General features: G+C 44.5%; 1 protein-coding gene across 7 annotated transcripts in view; it reads right to left on the minus strand.

The window, feature by feature from the left end:
* Nucleotides 1–23452, minus strand: part of ELP2 (elongator acetyltransferase complex subunit 2) — a 1253630-nt gene that overhangs the window by 997482 nt on the left and 232696 nt on the right. For all 7 annotated transcript variants that reach the window (XM_069219622.1, XM_069219623.1, XM_069219617.1 and 4 more), the window contains 2 exons: nt 16155–16219; nt 2958–3024 (listed from right to left, as the gene is read on the minus strand). In XM_069219622.1, coding sequence (XP_069075723.1) covers nt 2958–3024; nt 16155–16219 — 132 coding nt within the window. The remainder of the gene's footprint in view (nt 1–2957; nt 3025–16154; nt 16220–23452) is intronic.

A 23452-nucleotide genomic window follows, 5' to 3' on the forward strand; every position in this document is an offset into this window, starting at 1 on the left:
TTAGCACGAGCTGCGACTGGTCATCACATGCACTGTCTCAGGAAAGACCTAAAGTCTAGGGAGTGGGGGGAGCAAAGGGGGTGGGTGTCTGAAACTGTAAAAGAGGCAAAGGTGCCCACCAAACATACTGAAGGGCATAAAACAACTGACAAGGCCTCCAAGACATTAAGAGGCGCAAAGGTGAGACAGTGTTTAAGGAAGGGAGTGGGATGTGTCCTGTCTGAGGGGAACAGCCTTTACCTCAAAGTTTTTACCATGCAGGTATGTACCACATAGGTAATTATGTATAACTTTACCAGATAGGTAAGTGTTTTTTAATTAATATACTTTTAATGTTATTTTACGGTTTAAGGATGGGTAGAGGTAAAGGGAGGGGAAAGTGACCTAAAGGTTTGGGGTGGGTAAAGGGAGGTGAGTGTTATCTGATATTTTGTGATGAGTGGAAGTAAATGGTGGTGAGATCAGGGGAGGGTAGAGTTCATGGAAGGGTAGAGGAAAAAGTAGGTGAGGGTGACTTGAGGGGTAAGGGTTTGGTAGAGGTAAATGGAGACAAGTGTGTCTTGAGGGCTCGGGGTAGGTACATGTAAAGGCGGGTGAGTGTCACTTGAGGGTTCAGGATGGGTAGAGGTAAGGGGAGGTGAGGGAAAATGTAGGATTCCTGCTGGGAAGATGTAAAGGGAGGTCAGGATGACCTGAGGATTTGGGGTGAGTAGAGGTAAATGGAAGTGATGGTAACTTGATGGTCTAGGGGTGGGTAGGGGTAAAATGAGGTGAGAGTGACCTGAGGGCTCTTGGGTGGGAAGAGATAAAGGGAGGTGAAGGTGGCTTGGTGTAGAGAGGTAAGGATGATCCGAGGTTTCAGGGTGGGTAGAGGTAAAGGAAAGTGAGAATGACTTGAGGACTCAGGGGTGGGTAGAAGTAATGGGGAAGTGAGGGTGACTTGAGGGTTCACAGTGCATAGAGGTAAATGGTGGTGAGGGTGATGTGAAGGTCCCGGGAGGTAAAGGGAGGTGAGGGTGACTGTAGGGTTCAGTATAGGTAGAGGTACATGGATGTGGGGATGACTTGAAGGTCCAGGGTGGGCAGGGGTAAATGGAGGAGAGGGTGAATTGAGGGCTTAGGTGTGGATAGAGGTAAAGGGAGGTGAGAGTGGATTGGGGGCATGGGGAGGGGAGAGGTAAAGGAAGGTGAGGGTGACTTGAGGGCTCAGTGGGTTGAGGTAAAAGGGAGGTGAGGGCGACTTGCCGGTTATGGTGTGGGTAGTGGTAAAGGGAGATGAGGGTGACATTAGCGTTCACAGGTGGGCAGAGGTAGAAGAGGTGAAGGTGACTTGAGGGTTACGCGGTGGGCACAGGTAAAGGGAGGTGAGGCTAACTTGTGGGTTCAGGACTGGGCAGAGGTAAAGAGAGGTGAGAGTGACCTGAGGGCTCAGGAGTGGGCAGAGGTATAGGGAGGTGAGGGTGATGTTAACATGAGGGTTCAGGGGTGAGCAAAGGTAAAAGGAGGTGAGACTGACTTGAGGGTTCAGAGGGGGGTACCGGACAAGGGAGGTAAGGTTGCCTTGAGGGTTCAGGGGTGGGTAAAGATAGGCACGGGTGACTTGAGGGTTCGGGATGGATAGAAGGGCAGTTACGGGTGAATTTAAGGTCCAGGAGTGGATAGTGGTCACGGTTATTTTAGAGGGTAGGGTTGAGCAGAGGTAAAGGTGAAACATAAACCTTTTGAAATCACCACGTGTTCAATGATGAGTAAAATATCCTCTTAATTATAAAAGTGGTAACTAACAAATAAGTAAATGTGAAACAGTGGCAAACATAAATTCAGAAGAGTATTTTCACAGCTTCATCATCAATTAAAGCGACAGGTGGCCAAAATGTATGTTTAAAAAAATCAGTCACATGTCAAAGTTTTGCAAGTTGCTTGCGTGCAGCTCTTGAAAATACCGAGAAAGTGGAGCTTCAACTAAAATGATATTTAAGTTCTCTCATAAGAACAAAAAAAAAAAGTAACAAAATCCAAGTATGAGCAGTGGGAAAGTGTACTAATCAAGAAATTAATTAGTCCTTATTCCACACTCCAGGGAAGAAAAGCACACGGAGAGGAAGTGAAGCAGTTATGGGCTGACAGGGGCTCACCAGTGAAAAGGAAGATAATAAGAGTGATAATGAAGCTAACTAATGGTAAGTAAAAGGAAGGCTAAAAATCCCTATTTAGAGGTTTTTTTTTAGACAACAGATTGTCGCAAGCAGCAGCGCATGAGCATTGCCTCAGGCGAGCACTAAAAAGAATTGAGGCAATGAGGCAAACTGCCCGTGCAATCCATTCTGAGAGATGGAACCTGCTAGCTCCTAAAACAGCAATGTGTATTTCTCAACCTGGTGCACTTTTGTTGTGATCAGTTAATTTTCCTTAATTTTCTCACTGCTACACAGGCATACATGGGCATAGAGGTTGATCCTAGAGCTGTGGCACATTTTTCAGCTTTGAGCCGGAATGCGGTTTGTGTATTTCCTACAAATGGGAATTCCCAGAAAAAAATTCAGAAATGCTGACCCAAATATACTGTGGAATTGACACCTACTTTTGAAATGTTTCTGTGCCTAGCCTCAGTTTAAGAATTATATGATTCTAGTTGATAAAAACAAGTGTTCGGGGTTCACCGTACACTGGTGGGAATATTCTACATTTATAACCATACGTGAGGATACTACAATGCAGGACTAATCTTACTATATGGACTGAGTGCACTGTACAACTACAGATTTTACATCATCCTATAAAGACAAACCATTATCGCTTTACTAAATCATCTATATCAAAGGATATGCTAACATATTTTCAGAAGCTGATACAATATTGGCACCCATTCCCGGGTTATATACAGACCTCACTGAGTGCAGTAATCCACACCCAGAAAGCTGGCTTAATGTTTGTAACTGCTTGTGTATCATACTCACCACATATTGCCCACTCGACGCCTCTTATCCAATCCTCATGCCCTTGGAGTACGTGTACTTTCTGAAGCTACAATGAAAATTACTATTAAAATCACATAATAGGACTCCTTTTCTCTTCAGCAACTGCTTCACTTTCATGACAGTATAGTGCATTTACGTTGAAGATGTAAGTATCAGCACTGGTTTATAAGCATTGTGAATGAATAGACCTGGACTGCTAACAAGAGGGATTCCGTAAATCACAAATCTCATTTTTAAAATAATCAAAGTAAATGGAAATCACTTTGCTCTTTTTTTAAAGACAAAAGCTCTAGAACTGATTGTCCTCAATTATATGGACAATAAAATGTTAGGTCTAATATTCAAAAGAGTAAAGTAAAAGTACTGGTAAGAAAAAAGAAAAAAAATCAGCGCAGAAGAAATAATACAAACTATATAAAGAAAGCCTTAGAAATAAAATTACTACACTTAATTTACAGAAAACAATAATTTGTGAAATTAACAGGTCTGGCTATTTTAAAAGTTAAAATCCCTCTTCATGGTTGAAAATTTGCACAATCACTTAAATGTGTTGGCTGCGTGGCTACATCTACACCACCATGCATTAAAACGCAGCTCATTTTCTGATATACACCATCATTCAGTAATCCCAGTGTGTGTTCACATTTACCTTATCACTCATTAACTCACTCATTAGTGCATGTTCTGATTTGCACCATCACTCAATAACCCTGTTGCATGTTTAGCTGTTGTTATCCCTCACCAGTCATTAGTCCATGTTCGAATGTGCACCATTACTCCGTAATAATTAGTGCATGCTCAGAAACCTGAACATGCCCAGGTTTGGACCATTACTCAGAAACTGTATTTTAGGGGAGAGGGATGGACAGCCAGGGCAGTTTTTTAGGGTCGAGACTGCGACAGCATGCACAAGCACATGCGTCTCACTTGCAAGGCACTCTTGTGAGCAACAAAGTTGTTGGATCCTGCCCGTTGCTCACCATTTGTGGGCTTGCGTGACATTCTTATTACAGCCTCATAATTGGTCGCTGCAGATATTTTATAATTTCTGTTCCTGTCCGTGGAGCAGGGACCAAGCACTGACTGATGCAACTAAATCAGTGTCCCTCTGCTGCTCCTGATGTGATTGAGGTAATTCTTTTTAAGTTCTAGTGCCCGGCAAACAGAAGATGTGTGATTGGCAAAAACGTGCCCAGCAGGACAAACAAAATTGTAAAGTTTTATTATTTATTGTTAACACTTTTCTTTCAGTTTGCCAAGTCTTCTTTTCTAACTTTGCCCTCATGTTTTGTTTTTGCTTGTAGGCATTGGATCTAAAAAGACGACTATTTTGTTCTTAACATTGCAAAGCAACATTGCTTCTTTCTTAAGTGTGACTTTCAAAATTATGCTATAACACATACACGTGCACTATACCCCAGTGCACACCACTCCAATCTAATCCGCCCACTCATATCCATACCAATCTTATCCACACTACCTCACCCCACACCAATCCAATCTAATCCATGCCAGACCAAACCTGTCCACCCCACTACAATCCAAACCACTCATCCCAATCCACTCTATCACACTACAATCCTCCCAAACAACCCAGTCCAGTCTGACCCACTCCAAACTGCCCAACTCCATTCCAAATCAATCTGCCCCACTCCAATCTGAACCACTCAAATTCAAAACAATCTGCCCCACTCCAAACCATCCCAGTTTGCCCCTACTCCAATCCAAACTAATCTGCCCCGTTTAATCCAAACCAATCTACCACACTCCAATCTGCCTTACTCCAGTCCCAAACAATCTGTCTACCCCAATGTAAAACTCCAGTCCACCATAATCCACCCCACCCCACTCCAATCCAATCCTCCTCACACAAATCCTATCCACCCCAATCCAATCTATCCCAATCCAATCCAATCTACTCCACTCCAAATCCAATCCACCTCACCCCAATGCAGTCCACCACAATCCACCCCATTCTAATTTAAAACAATCTCACTGCTCCAATCTTCCCCACTTAGATCTTCCCCGCTCCAATCTGCCGTGCAGCAATCTGCTCGGCTCCAATTTGCCCCAATCCAATCTAAAACAATCTTCCTCGCTCTAATCTAAAACAATCTACCCAATTCCCATCAAACTCCAATTCCCACTCCAATCCAAACCAGTCTGGCCCACCCCATTTCAAACCAGTCTGTCCCACCCCATTTCAAACCAGTCTGTCCCACCCCATTTCAAACCAGTCTGTCCCACCCCTCTCCAAACCAGTTTGCCCCACCCCTCTCCAAACCAGTTTGCCCCACTCCTCTCCAAACCAGTCTGCCCCACTCCAATCCAAACCAGTCTGCCCCACTCCAATCCAAACCAGTCTGCCCCACTCCAATCCAAACCAGTCTGCCCCACTCCAATCCAAACCAGTCTGCCCCACTCCAATCCAAAACAGTCAGTCTGCCCCACTCCAATCCAAAACAGTCAGTCTGCCCCACTCCAATCCAAAACAGTCAGTCTGCCCCACTCCAATCCAAAACAGTCAGTCTGCCCCACTCCAATCCAAAACAGTCAGTCTGCCCCACTCCAATCCAAAACAGTCTGTCTGCCCCACTCCAATCCAAAACAGTCTGTCTGCCCCACTCCAATCTGCCCGACTGCATTCCAAACCAATTTGCCTCACTCCAACCCAAAACTGTTTGCCCCACTCCAACCCGAAACAGTCTGCCCCACTCCAATCCAAGCCACTCCAATCTGCCCCACTTGAAACCAAAACAATATGTCCCTCTTCAATCCGCTCCACTCTGCCCCACACCAATCCAAAACAATCAGACCCATTCCAATTTGCCCCACTCTAATCCAAAACAGTCTGCCCCCACCAAACCATAACAATCTGTTCCACTGCAAAGCAATCTGACTCACTTCAATCTGCCCTACTCCAATCCAAAACAATCTGCCCAACTCAATTTGTCCCACTCCAATCCAATCTGCCCCACTCCAATATACCCCACTCTAATCCACCCCACCAATCCCCTCACCCCAATCCAATTCACCCCACTTCATCCCAATTCCCTCACTCCAAGCAATCCAATCCACCCTTCACCAATCCAATTCAACCCAAATCTAGCCCAATCAGATTTTACCCACTCCAGTCTATCTCACCCCAATGCATTGCCTTACTCCAATTTTCCCCACCACAAACAAAAACAATCTACCCACACCAATCAACCCCACTCCAATCCAATCCACCCAACTTTAATCCAACCCACTCCAATCCAGTCCACCCCACACTGATCCAATCCACTTCAATCCACCTCACCCTAATACACTCCTATCCACCACAATCCATCCCACTCTAATTCAACCCACTCCAATCTAATCCAATGCACTTCATTCTACCCCACTCCAGTCCAAACCACCACATTCCAATCCAACCCATTCCAGTTCAACCCATTCCAGTCCAACCCAGCCCACTCCAATCCACATACATCCAGTGCAAGCCACTCCACTACAATCCACCACAACTCAATCCACCCCACTCCAATCCAGTCCAGTCCACTCACCCAACACCAATCCATCTCACGTCAATCCACCTACTCCAGTCCACCTTAATCCACTTTACTCCAATCCAAACCACCTTAATCCACCACACTCCAATCAACCCCACCTGACCCCAATCCACCCCACTCCACACCAGTCCAATCCACCACAATCTACCCCACTCAAATCAAGTCCACCTCACCTCACTCCAATCCACCCGCTAGTCCTCATTCCAAAAAATCCACCACTCCAGAAAAAAACCCACTCTAATCCATCCCACCCCAATCTACCTCAATTCAATCCACAGCACCCCAGTCCAATCCACTCAACCCCAATCCAATCCACCTCACTCCAATCCACCCTACCCACTTCAATCCAAAATACCTAAATCCAATCCACCCTAACCCAGTCCAATCCACCTCAATCAATTCCATCCCACCCCAATCTAAGCCACCCCAATCCAATACATCTCACTCAATCCAATCCACACCACCCCAGCCCACCTCACTCCAAACCAATTCACCCCACCCTACTTCAAACCAATCCACCAACCCCACTCCAATCCATTCCACCCCACTCCAGTCCACCCGATCCATTTCACCCAACTCCAGTCCACCCCACCTCAATGCAGTCCACCCCACCCCAATCCAACAAACCGCAATCCTGTCTACCACACTAAAATCCAATCCACCCCACTCCAGCCCAAATCACCCCACTTACTTCATTTCAGTCCACACCACTCCAATCTAACCAAGTCCTATCAACCCCCCAGTCCATCTCACACCACTCCAATCCATCGCATACCACTCAAATCCAATCTACTCCGATTCACCCCATTGTACCCCAATCCAGTCCACCCCACCCCAGTCTACCCCACTTCTATCCAATCATTCCAGTCCACCCCACTAAAATCCAATCCACCCCACACCAGTCCAATCCACCCCACCCCACTCCAATCTAATCCACCCCAATACCATCCACTCCAGTCCTATCACTCCAATATAATCCACCCACTCACCTCATTCTAATCTAATCCATCCTATTTCAGTCCACCCCACTCCAATCAACCCCATCCAGTCCACCCAACCCCTCCAAATCCACCCATTCTACCCTACTCCAATCTACCCTACTCTACCCCAAACCACTCCACCCCACTAGCTCAATCTACTCCACCCCTCTCTATTATACTACACTCTGCAACACTCTCTGTCAATGAGCTCTACTCACCTCTACGACACTCTACTCCCCCTATTCTACTCCCAACAAATCTACTCCATACCACTAACCTTTAGCCATGCTGAACAGCAGCCACACTGGTGTACAACATGGCAAGAACACACTGCCAAAGCCAATTGCGCTTGTCTAGGAGAGACCTATTGGATTTGTCAATGCTTGTATTGTTTAGCAAGCAGGATACTAGCCACTTTAGAACGTTCAAATGGGCATAGTGTGCGAGAGGCTACTTATGTCAACCAGCAACAGAGTTGAAAATACATGCATAACAGAATATCATAAATAGCGCTAACTGCAAATTTTACTTCAATCAACTCAATATATCCTCACATTCTTTACAAATATGAGACTTCTCAGTAGATAATAAACCTAAATTAAAGAATAACATGCAACAGCTGTGACATAATGGATTAATTTAACAAGTAAACAATACCAAGAACAGTTCACTCGAAACACAAGACATTAGCTTCTGTGTTTTACATGGGATCAGATAAAGATGCAAAAGAAACGCAACAACATCATGGAAGTGCAAGTTGCCTGTGGGGCCACCGGCACTTATTTTTGGGGACAGGCAGTTATTGTTCTGCATTAGACGTTTAGGAGAGCAAGTGAGGGAAAAATACACAAAGCAGAAACACCAAGGAAGAGAAAAATAGAAAACCAGTTACATAGGGAGAAAGCAAGAACCTTCAATAGTTAGATAAAGGCAGAGGCAGAGAATTAAAATGAATGAAGTGGATTTAAGACTACCCAGTGTTGGTATTCGGCACGGCAATATTTAATTGCACCGGCCGCGGGCTTCGAGGCAAAAATTTGGACACCATCATGCCTTGTACAAAATAAGCACTAAGTAGCGCCACTGTCTGGACAGAACTTGAATGATCTTCGTCATAGTAATGCAGTGAAGGAAGCTCCAGCATGCAAATAGCATGAATTAGTATGTCAGATGGAAATTTCTGGTCAACAATCAACATTTAGTGCGAGAGATTAAAAAAAGGAGCTCGAGCAGATATGGTGACAGAAGTGACCATACAGTCAGAGGCAATACAGTAACTACTTGTGCGTTGTTTTTAGAATTACCTTTTTAAGACTGAACATCCTCACCTGCTTTTTAACAGAAAAAAATGTCTGATGACACTTCAGGTCAGATGGCTAATAATGAATTAATCTTTATTGCATGATTAATTAAAATCGTAGCAGCAGATTAAAATACATTAAAAAGAAAGCATAAAAAAAGAAAACAGCAAGAAACACCCTTCATATGCCAAAGCTCTTACCCAGCATACTCCCACCTTGCACCTATAAGGGTGCATAATCATAAAACCTTCTGTCTAAATACAATAAATACCAACAAGAGAATCCAACCCTGAGATCCCCAAACGCAAGCTGTTGCACAAAATAAGCACCCATTATGTTCAATCATTGACCGAACACCATATCCAACGTTCCCCGAGGCCATCTCAGCTTTTAAAAATAGATGTACAAAAATACATACCATGGGCCCTACTTACATACCACAGAGCCTTACTAGACTCAATAGAGCTTGCCAGATAGCTACTGACCTCACAAATCGATGAACTATATCAATCTAATGTAGGAAACAATACAAACTCAACTCTGCCACTTAGATCGTGCTGAAGGAGAATAGAAGCCAGCGACCATGGGCCTGAAGCTGCTATGCATAGATTACCTCTCTCAGCTCGTCACCCAGGGCCGTTAAGTAGAAATGAGGGGTAGCTTAGGTGGCAGGAGCCATTTCGTCAGAGCCTATTCTTTATAGGCCCCCACCCTCTGTGAATACCCATACTAATTTGGCTCCTCGACTGACGTAAGGCTAGACACAGCTTGTAAAACAATTTCCCGAAACAGGCTAGTTCTAAGGAGACCACTGCTGTAAATATGAGTCTTAATGCTTCATTACATGTTCTCAGCCCATGTTTCAAGAACAGAGGTTTTAGAAGTAGGCGTCTTTCTGACTTCAAGCATGGGCAGCAGCATACAAGATGTATTAAAGCTTCAGTATTGCTAATAGTAGAAATGTGAGGTAAGTTTGTAAAATCAGAAGGAGTGATCCATGAAGTGTGTGGCAATTCAGTTCGTGTATTATTAAATGTAGGCTATTCACTGGCGATAAGATTTTTGGCATGAAGATTGTTCATGTATAAAACACTTAAGTGTTTCAGTTTGAGATGTGAAATTTACATGTTTAGAGTAAGCAACAAACAGCTTATCCACCAATTCAGTATTTGAGAGCTGATGATGAAAGCTGAGAGGTGTAAAAGAAAGCATGCCAGGTAGCATGAAGAATACCAGCTACCAAACGGGACACAAAGCGTATAATAGTGGTGTGACTTTGGGAACTGCTCAAGCGAGCAGTGTGCATGGGAGATTTGTGGTACACGAAGCACACGTCCACTGCCTAAGCAATAATCTAAAAGTGGTGTGTAGGAGGATAGGTCTGCTACCTAAATCTGGAAAATAATGTTTGTAAACCGAAGGACAGCTCTGGAAGCCAGTAGTGTCTCGACCTCTGGTGGGTTGTTTTCCCCTAGTGACCTAGTTGTTGATAGGAAAAAGTGCTACTGCCTCTGGTACCTCGAAAGGGTTGCTTTTTGTTTGTAACATACTCAATGATCTGGATCTATCAATTTTAATGGCTTGCAAAGCATCATCAATATGTTTCCTGAATAATGACTTACCGTCATAGGGCATATCCATGATTTTGCTTTGCACCTCTGGTCGAAAGGTTGTGGCTTTCAACCAAGCTTGACTCTTAACCAGCTACTCCTGCCAACTGCCCAAATACTGCTGAGGAGATGTCAATGGCACAGTCTATTATCCCCTTTTCTCTGGCTTCTTCTTTAGAGGCATACAACAGGAGATCTATGTATTGTGACATACCCAACAACATTTATCTATCGAATCTTGCAAGAATTGCAAGTGAATTAGCTGCCCGAACTGTAAGCCCTGTCATACTTGAGAATCGCTTCCCAATAGAATCAAGGGGGCGGCTGTCTTTATCTGGTGGTGAGGCACTGATGGGTTTTTGGAAAGCCTCTGGGCCGCTTGACTAATAACAGAATCTGGCTTCGGATGGCCTACTAATCATGCTGACACGTTGTCTGGTACTCTGTATTGTTTTGCCTAGTCTTGGTATGACTGCTGATATGGTGGCTGGATTTTTCATAGTACGAATACCCTCTTGCCAGATAAAATCTATTATGGGTATCGCTTTCACTGACTTTTCCCTGGATTCCTTAAAATCATATAAAAAAAAAGTTTGTCTGTTACGAGGTACAGGGTAAATGGAACCTTTTTGCTGTGTGTTCCATAATACTATGAATACCACCAATATTGTCTTGTGGAGAGTCTACAGGAGGTGGTAGCAGTGGTGATGGTGGCTGTATAACATAATTATCCCAGTCCAAAGTTGGGGAGGCTGAGATGATGTGGTGGAAATGGAGTGATCTTACTTGGCGAGATGTGTTCCAGACATAAATTCTTCTACGGATAGCCCAGAGAGTGGCATGCCTTTTCCAGGTATTAAGGGTGTCTGTAGAATGCAGGTAGAAAGTTCAGTTGATGGAAACTCTGTAGATGATGAGGCTGTCGTCGGTACTCCTGTCGATGGTGGGGTCTTCGATGGAAGTCTCGTCGACGATGGTTTCATCGGCGATTGCTTCATCAACGCTATTCTCGTTGACGGTGGTGTTTTCTTAGTAGCCATTGTCGATGGTACAGTCGTCGATGGCAATGATGTTGTCGTCGTTATATTGCTCATCAACAAGCCCGTTCACGACGGTGGTTTTAGTGCCGTCGGCAACTTCTGAGATGGCTGTTGCGATGTTGCTCTCTTCATAGCAGGAGGTGTAGATATAATCCTGCAAGATGCAATGGTCGCCGACGCTAGTGGAGATGAAGATATCACTGGCGATGCCGCTGTTGTGAACATCCACGTTATGGTGGTAGATGTAGTCAATGATATCGTCGATAAGGCTATCATCAAGGGTGATGAAATTTTTTAACAATTTTTTATTGTTTATCAGAAGTAACCTTTGATGTTAAAGGACGTGATTTTGATGCTTTTCTGAGAAAAACATTCTTATCAGATGGGGTTGCAGGCTCAGAAGAGACCTTAGAGGAGTACTTCTTTTCCTGTGGCAAAATCTCCTTTCCATGAGATTTTTTCAAGTACTTTTCTATGGGGCTCCGAAGGCTCCTCTTCCTGACATCTTTCTCTCTTGTGGGAGCTTATGATATGTGAAGAGTCATCTCTTTCTTCTACAGAGACGGGCTGTTTTTTTTTTTTATTTCAGTCTTCGTAACCACAAGAGGACTTTTGCTTCCCTGTCCTTTAGGGTTTACTGTGAAAATGTTCTACAGATTTTACAATCTATAACCTTAAGTTCGGACAGAGACAGTAAATGCACTCTCTGTGAGGGTCTTCTGAGTGTAGTCTCATTCTTCCACAGGTGTTACATGACTTACACAAGCCTTTCCGTGGAGATCCTGACAGTCAGATTGTCCTAGGCCGAACTAAAGCATAATTCAAAGCTGACCTGTGAAGAATACTGCTGAAACTAGTTTTTCTGAAGAGCAGAGCTCAGGGAGACTCCCATCACCTGACATGCACAGTAGAAAAACTGAGGAACTGGAGCCTCTGTCTGGAGGGTGCTATCGCCTGATTGGTCAGTGGATTACTTTGGTCTTTTTTAAAAAAAAGTGACATAGATAGGCTATTAAGTTAACCTTTGCTTTCCTTTAGCAGCCTATTGTTTTAATGCATACTACTTCTTATGACACCTGAGACTCTCACTTCAACGACGGGTAATGATTCAAGCATGTGAAACTATGAAAGATCCAATACTGAAGAATATCCTCTTACCGAAGGCGTTCATTCTCTTGGATTCCCTATATGGTCATGTAGTAGAGAACGTGCCAGGGCTGACTTTGGACTAGCAGGCCTGGACAACCAGGTCCTCCAGGCTAGGGTGTTGGGTAAAAGCTGGGTCCCCAGGAGCAGGACAATGGCGGTGAGCAATTGTCTTGTGCACAGGAGCCCCTCTGCAAGGCTTGGGGAGAAGAGATTCTTTGGGGGGCAACTCCTGGTTGAAGCACATCTGTTAAGACATTTGTCTTGACTGTCACCAGGGGCAGTGTAAAGTCCAGGACCTCCAGCTGCTCTCCTCCCCACCATGGCAAATAAAGCCCCTTCCTCCATAGCCACACCAGGAGGAGAGACTAGGCCAGTTTCTAGACCACTGGACTCTGAAAGTTCCTCATACCAGATATCATCTGACTCTTCCACAGGGTCGGGATAACCATGAAGATCCTCAGATCCTTACAAGGCCTATCAGTGAAAAGAAGAACTGTCCCTGATTTTGAGGGTCGTGCTATGGCCAGGGTTAAAGACAATGTTAGACAATGCCGATTCAACGCCATATCGGAGTTGGGTATAACAATGGGGTTGGCATCTGCAGCGCTGGGAATGGACCACCGGAACTGGCTCCGGTGAAGATTGCCCTCATGACCACAGCAAATCTGGATCCAGGAATGGATCCAAAGAGCCTGATTGGCACAGAGGCCGAACCCATGAGAGGGAGTACAGTGAGGGCACCTGCTGAACTCGTAGGGCCAGAAGGAGCTCCAGAGGGGTTGGCCCACCCAATGAGATGCATGGCCTCATAAAGCCCCTTTAATTGGAAAGGAGTAGTTCCAGTTCTGGGAAATTCTGGGAGGCGATGAGTGGACGCAGACTCAGGCTGCGCAGTGGATGCATGGGGATGGGGCCTAGATTTGTGGCGTCTTTACCAGGCCTCGGCCAACACAGGCTGTGTAGCAAAGTCAAAGACTGCATTGACTTCTTGGACGTTTTTGATTTTTTAAATCTGACTTACCTGACAACAACCTTGAGCACAGCAAAGAGTGCCAGGAACAGATCTACAAACAGGCCCTGGACCTTATGCGCAACCGGGACATGGAGCGGCATGGATTCGACTGGCATTGGGTGACCAAGAGCTTCAAGGAGCACCCCAGAACCACCTTAGGATACATGACTCAACAGTCAGGGCAGGCCTTAGGATTGTGGCCCAGCCTCAGGCACCAGAGTCAAACCTAGTGGGAGTCTGTCACAGACATCTGCCTGTCATAGGAACCACAAGGGTAAAACCGCACAGGTTTCTTAGGGAAAAGCGAAAACGAATTTGGCAAAATGTTGAAATAAATAGTCCAATAAATGGACTGAGGTAGCTCTCTCCAGATCTGTGCTGATGGCTCAGTAAGTAAAGAACGCATGTAAGCGCACTTGGGTGACACCTATATAGGCATGTCACATTCAGCGCCACCAACGCAGAGCCGATGGATACCACCTACCGGTGCGAAAAGGTACTGCTCAAGATTTTTTAGATCCAGTATGACACCGGTGGAATTCGGAGGTAAGGAATCCACAGCTAGTAGTTTCTATCGGATACCTATTTTTTCCACAACTGCATCTTTCTAAGCTTGCCAGGAAAATGGTCTGTTCATCAGGAAAAGAGCTCAAAACCCCAGTGGTTTTTCCTGTAAGTCTGAGGAGAAATGTATGTCCTCCCAAATTCATTCAGTGAGATCTCTTCTTGGGAGTGTATGTCCAGACAATGAAAAAATGCACTTTAAGCCTCAGAGGACTAAGATGATTAAGGTCTTCTGGATAGTGGGTTGCAAACAGTTCTCAGTCTGGAGGGGGGCTGTGGTTCTTCCCCTGGAGAGGCCAAGGAAGAGTTATCTTAGGTGCTGCTGCTGTTCCGACCTTTCAGCTTTTGTCCACTTTCCCTTGTTGGGCTTTTTTGTGGGTGACTAAGATTGTTTACTATCTATTCATCATTCACAGAAATGTTTAATCCTAACTTCATGGGTATGTTAAACAAACCTTTCACTGAACTCGGCATCTGGGCTTTGATTTAGGGGATCGTTACCTGTTTCTCTTTGTTGCTCGCTAATAAACAGATTTAAACATACTCTTGATTTTGGCTCTTGACCCTAAACCTCAGTTCTAACTTAGATCCAACAGGTGTCCCGGTTTTCAAGGTTACTCCCACTAACCAACTAGAAACAGTGACTGTGACAGGTCACATTCCAATGGCTATTTCACTTATATTGGCTTGAAACAAGTTATGGTTAAGTGACCAGGTTTTGATGTGGATGTCGACTGCTAGACATTCATTAATCCAGTTCACTGATCAGTGAGTCACTGTTTGAACTTCATTATTTTGGATTTGAGTGTAATCCTGTACCAGTGTGAGTGGTGGGATTTTAGTTTTATTGTTTTTTCGGGGCAGATTTGCTGGAAGACATTCGTACAGACCTTAATTCACTGACTTGACCATCCCTGCATAAAGGACAGCTAAGGAACTAGGACAGATGAAGGACATACCATACAAAACTTGATACACTGTGGTACAGACACCTCTGCCCCATTGAAGTCTTTGGGCATACAATTAGAGTAAACATGAGAGTTAATAAATGCTTGAAAGGTTTCTGAACTATTCCCATGAATTTACCTTTGCTATAGAGCTCTTTGTTATTTGGAATAAGGATCCTTACTGTCTAAGAGCTAACAGCATTTGAGACTAACTTAATTGCCCCTGATGGTTCCAGGGCTTTTTAAGATTTTTGGCTTATTTCCTTTCTCAAACTGCACGTTCTATTTGTATATATAAAGGCGTCTCCTTTTTAAATATTTAGGTTTGACTGGGTACCTCCATGGCGTAAGCCTTAGCTGCTCAATCTGGTACATTTCCGAAGTCAAGAGTAAAAAGAAAATACAATAATTAGCCAGTTGTCGTGTAGTAGTACATGAGGCCCAGGAACACCAGTTGTGAATGACAGCACTGCCATGGATACTGACCTGTAACCAATGGCTGTCCTAGCAGCTGGAGAAAATGGATAAGAGGTGTACTTAACCAATGAGTAAGTTATTTATTGGACAGTTAAAACAGGGGTGTGCTCTCAGCGTGCTTACTGAAGGAGCTCTTCTGAGAATTCCAAGCTACCTACGTTGCTTAACAACATAAACTTTAATTGCGGTTAAGGACATGAAGAGAGAATTATGCTTAGGTGATGCATAAATAATGAGAGGTTTATGGCTTGAGTTCCCAGAGCAATGACACTTTCAATGTACCAGTTCTATCCAGGATTACTAGGTTATAAGCACTTAGTTATATAGATCTGATGTAAAAAGATCATGTAGTCAGCAAGGCAGAAGGTTTTGATTATCCTATTACCCCAGAACAGGTTAGGGAAGCGGAAAATATGTATTAGGAGACAAATTAAATAAGCACTGCAAATGTAAAGAGGAACACAACAGTCCCTGCCCAGGTAAAAAATTGCGATACGTTGATAGTGATAAAGTGGTAAAGAATACATATGTATAAAACTCATTACCTGCCTTTCCTGGAAAATGTACAAATGTATTTGGCTGTCATCAGCACCACATGCCAATATAGGATCTGAAAAAAAGGAATAAGTTAAAACAACTGTCATTCAAGCACAGGGATAAAATCTCAAATTGGGATAGAATCTCAAAAAGGATCTCTTTATCACGGGTACGCTCCCCTCACCCATAAATTAAATACCTGTCATAAAAATAAAAGAACAATAATTACAAAGGGCCACATGTAGGGGGTCATTCTGACCATGGCGGTAATTACCGCCATGGCGGAGGTCGGCGGTAGCACCGCCAACAGGCTGGCGGTGCACCGCTGGGCATTCTGACCGCGGCGGTTCAGCCGGGGCCAGAAACGGAAAGTCGGCGGTGTACCGCCGACTTTCCGCTGCCCGTCTGAATCCTCCATGGCGGCGGAGCGCGCTCCGCCGCCATGGGGATTCTGACACCCCCTACCACCATCCTGTTCATGGCGGCTCTCCCGCCATGAACAGGATGGCGGTAGGGGGTGCCGCGGGGCCCCTGGGGGCCCCTGCCGTGCCCATGCCAATGGCATGGGCACGGCAGGGGCCCCCGTAAGAGGGCCCCAATAAGTATTTCAGTGTCTGCCCAGCAGACACTGAAATACGCGACGGGTGCAACTGCACCCGTCGCATCTTCCCACTCCGCCGGCTCAATTCTGAGCCGGCATCCTAGTGGGAAGGTTGATTTGCCCTGGGCTGGCGGGCGGTCTTTTGGCGGCCGCCCGCCAGCCCAGGGCAAATGTCAGAATCACCGCCGCGGTCTTTCGACCGCGGTGCGGTGTTCTGACGGCGGTACCTTGGCGGACGGCCTCCGCCGTCCGCCAAGGTCAGAATGACCCCCATAATGTATAATGGACGGTATTCTATCCGGCATGGTGGCAGAGGACTTTAGGTCTGCATCGCTATTGGGCTACTTTCTGCCAAACTTAGAGATCACAGCTCTTTCACTTTCAGATAGGAACATCATGGCCGTTCCTGTCATGGAAAAAATTGGAAGACAGTTGCCATCATCCAAACTTTTAACATTCCTTTTTTTTTTCCAAAACAAACTCCTTATGTGGGAGTTTGCTTAGGAAAAACAAAAAACTGAATGACATCCACACTTTGGGAGCTTTCTCCCAGGGCGTAGAGTCATTATGTTTATTTCTGTCACTCAGAGTCAGTTTTTTGCTCCTCTGAGGCTCCAGGTTCAAATGATCTACAAGCCATCTTTTAAAAACACTTTGGGGTTATATGTACTGACATCAGGTTGCAAAACATTGGTCGGCAATTTTCAGCCCCTCCCCCCCCCCCAAAAAAAAGCTGAAATGTTTATGAACTAATGTGTGATAATGCCGCATAGAAATTGTACTAGTATATTTTGCTAAAATGTGCACTTGAAATGTGACTACGGGGAGTGGCCGCCAATGTATACGGGGATTAATGAAAATGACTAATGCCTATGAATATTTGTATTAAAGAATGGTTTTATAATAATTATTAATGATTATGTTATTAAAGTTATGCTAAATAAATCTTGTAGGCCTTAAGTTAGCATGAGCCGAAGCTTAGCTGCCTGGCTCTCACATTAAATGTGTTTTTCTAAATGTGCAGAGTGCTGACTCGCAAAAGGACATGACCTCTTGTTTTCTTCAAACTACAAGCTGAATGTAACTATAGTGGATCCGTTCTCATGAAATTCATATTGCTTGTAGAAATGTTTAGCCAAAATGCAACAATGTAGATTAATATAATGTACAAGGTCGTTTAAACCGGTGAAGACAATGGAGCTACTGACCAAAAGATGTGCAAAGAATTACAGGAGGATGAAATCATACCGGACGTGCTACCTCTGAAGACGTCAATCATGTGGACCAATAAAACGCTTGTGAACCGTTGTGGGGTGACAAATTTGATGAGCTAATTCAAAGTTAATTGGGTAGATATAGTGGGGTGCAACCCCTTAGCCAATTAGATTTTAGGGGAATGTACAATGAAAAAGGGATAAAAACCCATGACACAGGGAGCCGAGAGAGAGGTGTTAGGGAATGCTATTGATTTTATCCAGAAACTCTGTCACTCTGTTTGGTGACTTATATGGTTTTAATGAAACCATCCTTTCTTAGTTTGCCCATTTTACACTTTGCCTCCTTATGAGGGAAGTGGCCCTTTATGCCCCAGAGCTGAATTTTGACTGATGGCGAATCAACTGATGTCCTGAAGACAAAAGACTGAACCTCAGTGCTGACCCAAATCTTGGAGGGTAACTATGACAATGAAATTGTGATTTGTCTGTTTGCTTTTCCTTTCTAGGTACCAACTGCTTACTTTTGACAGAGACCATAGCTAGATGTTTTCCAAATTGGTGTTCTAAATTGTTTTGCATGAAGCACAACATGCCAATGCTAATCAGTGGTTAGGACAGGTGTTCACTAAACTGACGCAAATAGACAAATTACTGAATCTCTGCTTTGTTGAACCGATGCATTAATGATACTTTGCTAAAGTTGATCTATGTTCACGCCGTGTTATGTTTTGATGTTTATGCTTCTTGCCTTAATGAAATCTTATCAGAGTTGCCATATTGCGACTATGCTATTTTGTTTCTTGGTTTTGAGATTAACACACTTGCTCTTAGAATTGTAATTAATAGGGAATAAAACTCATAAAATTCTACTAAACTGGTGTGGTTATTCATGACTGCAAGGTCATGGTGGTGTCTCGAGTTGATTAATGTCTTTGACTAAAGTGAAATGCATTGTTGTAATAAATATTGATGACATTATTGACGTATTGATTGACATATTGATTAGCTATCTCGTCCTAAGGTGTCTCTCAACTGGGTCAAAAGATTCATTGGCCTAGAACGAGTCCTGATGTGTAATAAATTATCATAAAGGGACGCGTTAACAGTTCTGGTAGCAGAGCGACGGTTTGGCCCTTTGGGGCCCTACGACGGAGAATTATTGTTTAAATTGTTTTTCTGAGATAATGCAAATTGGAGATATGATGTGTTTCTAAATTCCCCCTGACTTTCCCGGGATCTCGACGCCTGCCTAAGTGAGTTGGGAATGTTCTCGGCATCTTAGCATGTGTGGTATAGATTTGCGCTTGCTCAGCTTATGCATATTGCAGGTGTTTTGTGAAGATTATGTGTTTAGGCCAGGTAAATGTTGTTTTAGTAGGAGTGGGCGTACTCCACAGTATGAGAGTAGGGAAGTCGGCAACTTCATATGAGTGTGTCGCTCTGTGCTATAAAATTACCCACGTGGTTGGTTGTTAATGTACGGACCCGTCGTGGTCTAAGACTCCGGAGTATATTGATAAAGTGTAGAAGACACCTGGGTTTATGTTGTAATTTGAGCGGTTTAATAGGTCAATCGGGCGTGGTTGACAAGTCGAGTTTGAATCTAAATGTGTGAGTGAAACCTTCGATGGAGATTTGGCAAGTTCTATAGTGCACTAGAACGAACCATTGACAAGTCGAGAGTAGGATTTGCAGATCGAATTCTGCTTGCGTATGCAGGAACTGAGAAAGAGAGAGTAGCGTCTGAGGCTTCAAGTGAAATCTCTGTAAAGTTCTAAAGCGATTGTGTACCCTTCCTGTAGTAAACCGGCAAATTTGAGTTGTTGTTGTTGTTAAAGGTGCTCGCAATAATTTTGCATTAGTTTGGTGTGAATCCAGTTTAAGGAGGACAAGCCGCAAGACTTTGTCAGCTGCAGTGTGTGTGAGTGTGACGTCAGTGGTGCCACGCTGTGATAGGTCAGTTGCCGAGAGGTGTCGCGCACAGATTGGCAGCCGTCAGTGAGAGGCAATAGGTTGAAGAAAGGTGAGTGAAGAGTGTCCTGGGAATTAAAGTCACTTCCTTATCAAATACAAAACAAAAGAAAAGACGCAAAGATGAATTTTATTAAGGCTTTTAGGAGCGCTCTGAAAGGAGATGCATACATTATGGCGAGTGAAGGTGAGCCTACACCGCCCGAGGGTACTCCAGCTTATATAGTAATGGAGGAAAAGGGAGTCGCGCTTTGCTTATGGCTGAAACAGTGGCGCAAATTAACAGAAAAGGAGGGATGTTTGGCGTTTCCGGAACACGAAACATTTGAGGTGGATGTTAAGTGTACAAAAGCCACCTCCGAGGACAGCTCAGTTTGAGGCATTAGCAGTCTGGGATTTAATGGCTATTAAACAAAGACAGCAGAAATTTCAGAAAAGAATGAGGAGGGCAGAAAAGACCTTAGCCGAGGCTAGATGGGACAATGAGAGCAAAATGTGGAGAAGGGGAATAGTTGAAGGACTTAAATTGTTCCCAGCAATAACACAGGGAGATGAAACACAGGGAAAGAAAGCCACATGCAAGACAGACAAGGACTCTAATAAGCCTAAAGACGCTAAAAGGTCTTGGATAGAGGAAGACGACTCAGATGATGAAGAGTTTCTTAATCAGTTGTTGCATGATCGGCCGCCACCTTATGCAGTAGACGACAATGCCCCGAGCACTAGTTCGGGTCCTGGGAACCAGACGCAGGAGAAGACAGTTACAGATACAGTACAGACTGGTGGTACAGGTTTGATACAGAACGGTGTCAGTGTACCCACTGCGCCAGACATGCCGATACAGTTGCAACCTCCACCGCAGATACAGAGAATCTATCCAGACGTCCCAGTACTAGAGACTACTACGAATCTAATAGTGCCGCCTGATCCGATATATACAAAATCGGGGTTAGTGCAGATTGAGCCAACTCCGCAATTGCTGCCCCAGCAACAGCTGATTCCAAGTTATAGTCCAGCGGCAGGATCCCCATTTGTACCTACACCAGCCACTGGGAGCCAAGCTTTGGGAGTTACTGCTCCACGGAGTTTGGGATCAGGGCAGACACCAGCTGCCATATCATTACCAATTACTGTTGGTCCACCTGTACCACTGTATGCACAGGGTAAACCTGACACATGTGATCAAGGGGTGGGGACCCAGTATATAATGAGAGAAGGATTCACAGGAACCTCTCAATCAATAATCGCCAAGATCGCAAACAGCCGAACATCTCAGATCTTTGTTAAGCCTTAGCCCAAGTGGGGCTCCTTTAGAGGCAATGAGACAAGTAGGGTCAAGTGTGTTAGCCCCACAGACAATGAGTGTGGATACATCACAGAGACCATTAATGCAGGCAGGAAATATCTTGTTGCAAGGCTTTTCCGTGCAGCAACTAAACCAGTGGCTGGGAAATAACAAAGCTTCACAACCTGCTACAGTGATCGCAGAAAAATCAGAGAGAGATGATTACCTAAACTTTGTAAGACTGGGTATGGAAGCTACTGAATTAGTGGAAGGGACAATGGGGGTGAACAGATTAGAGTCATACACAGAAGCAGAATTGAGATATTTGTGCCCCAAAATCACGAAAGAATAGGTAAGGTACATCAGAAGTTGGCGAACCTGGCAGACAAATACAATATTGATATTGAGAATATTAAACATTTGAAAAGAAGCTACAGATTAGACTTAGACTCTAAGGACTTTGAACACATGAGGTCTGCCGGAATGAAAGCGCACCTTAAAGAAATACTGCAAGTGCGCAGATCTGGGGAGCTTTAGAGAAATGGGAAGGCAATTGGGCAAAGAAAAGAGATAAGGAAAAAAGCGACAGTCCGGGATCAAGTCAAGCTAAAGCTTCACCAGATAAGGGATCATTAAAGATGTTACCGATGAGAGAAACAGCTGGTGGGGTTCTAATTCATGTACCGTGGTCTAGGGGAGACATTCTGTCATTCACAAATGATTATCCCAGGTTGAGGGAGAAACTGATAGAGTGGTATCAGCAGACAGACAGGTTTGTGAAGCTTGCGAAGTGTCTCTGGGAGGACTTGAATACCTTGTTTGAGATCATTGTTCCACCTGATTCATGGCTTGAGTGTAAAAGAGGTGTGGACTGGCCGACGCAGGAGCCGGCAAGGGATAAGGTGACTGGAGCACCATCGGAGGAGGTGATGAAGTACTATCATAAAGTGAATGAGTTTTTGAAGCAGAAAGTGTCACCGAAAGTAACTGACAGGCAGAAAATCGATCGGACCTCACAGGAGGTTAAAGAGTCAATCCATGCTTATTATGAGAGGTCATTGAAAGCGTTCAAACATTACAGTGGCACTGAGACTATTGAGCTAAAAGACATGAACCATCTTGGGTTCAGATTTGTTGAAGTGCTGAGACCAGAGGTTAGCCAGATGATTAAGAATCATTTGATCTGTTGGCAGGCGAAGCCAATTGATGAGGTGTTGCAGTATGCGCAGTACTGTAGTGACGAGATTGAGCTGAAGCAGAGAAAGTTGAAGGAGAAAGTGATGGTGATGCAGATAAAGGCAGCGCAGGCAGGTATACAGGGAAACGGAATCCAGCAGATGGTACAGCAGCAACCGCAAGAGAATAGCGTGTTTCAGGCGCAACCGAGAGGCTGAGGTTTTGTGAACCGCAGTCCAGACTTGAATACTGTTGTGGTTCAAAATGATGCTCAGGGGATGAAAAATATGTCACCATGTCATGCGTGCGGGGGCATGGGGCATTGGAAGCGGGAATGCCCAAATGTGGTGCATGATGGTGTCGTTCAACAAAGCACTGATGTCGGTACATTTCAAAATGTGAGGGGTCCAAAATTGAGAAGTCAAAATCAAAACTTCCAGAATAACATGGTTCAGATGCAGGGGTTACAGCCCATGCAGCATCTTCAACCAGCACAAATGCAGCAAGTACAACAGCAGGTTCCCATGGTACCTAGACAGCAAATGCAATTACCATTTTCTCCAATGGGACATCAACAGGTGATGCTTCCTCAGCAGGTCACAGGTCAAGTGATGAGCCAAAATAACACAGTACAGCAATTCACATTGCGTGGTGAGGATGGAATGAAGGATGAATGGTCGGATGACAGTTCAGACAGTGAAGAGTGCAGGCTTGCAGCGTCCCTAGAAGTAGATCAGAGAGTACCCTATGTGGCGGGAAAGGGGATGGGTCACAAGGTTTCATTTTTGGTTGACACGGGAGCTACACGCTCTACAGTCAGAAGTGCAGAGGTTCCGAAATTACCAATATCAGGGCGTACCATAAGAGTGGTAGGAGTAGCAAACCATTACCTGACAAATCCGATTACTGACCCAGTTCAAGTTGAGATTGGAAACTTCCAGGGACTGTAAAAGTTTGTAGTCTGTGATTCGAGTCCCGTATCCCTACTGGGGAGAGACTTACTGTGCAAGACGAAATGTTCTATTACCTGTTCTAATGAAGGGATTGAAGTGCAAA

Source organism: Pleurodeles waltl, chromosome 2_2 (genome assembly GCF_031143425.1).
Source record: "Pleurodeles waltl isolate 20211129_DDA chromosome 2_2, aPleWal1.hap1.20221129, whole genome shotgun sequence".
In the NCBI taxonomy this organism is placed as follows: domain Eukaryota; kingdom Metazoa; phylum Chordata; class Amphibia; order Caudata; family Salamandridae; genus Pleurodeles; species Pleurodeles waltl.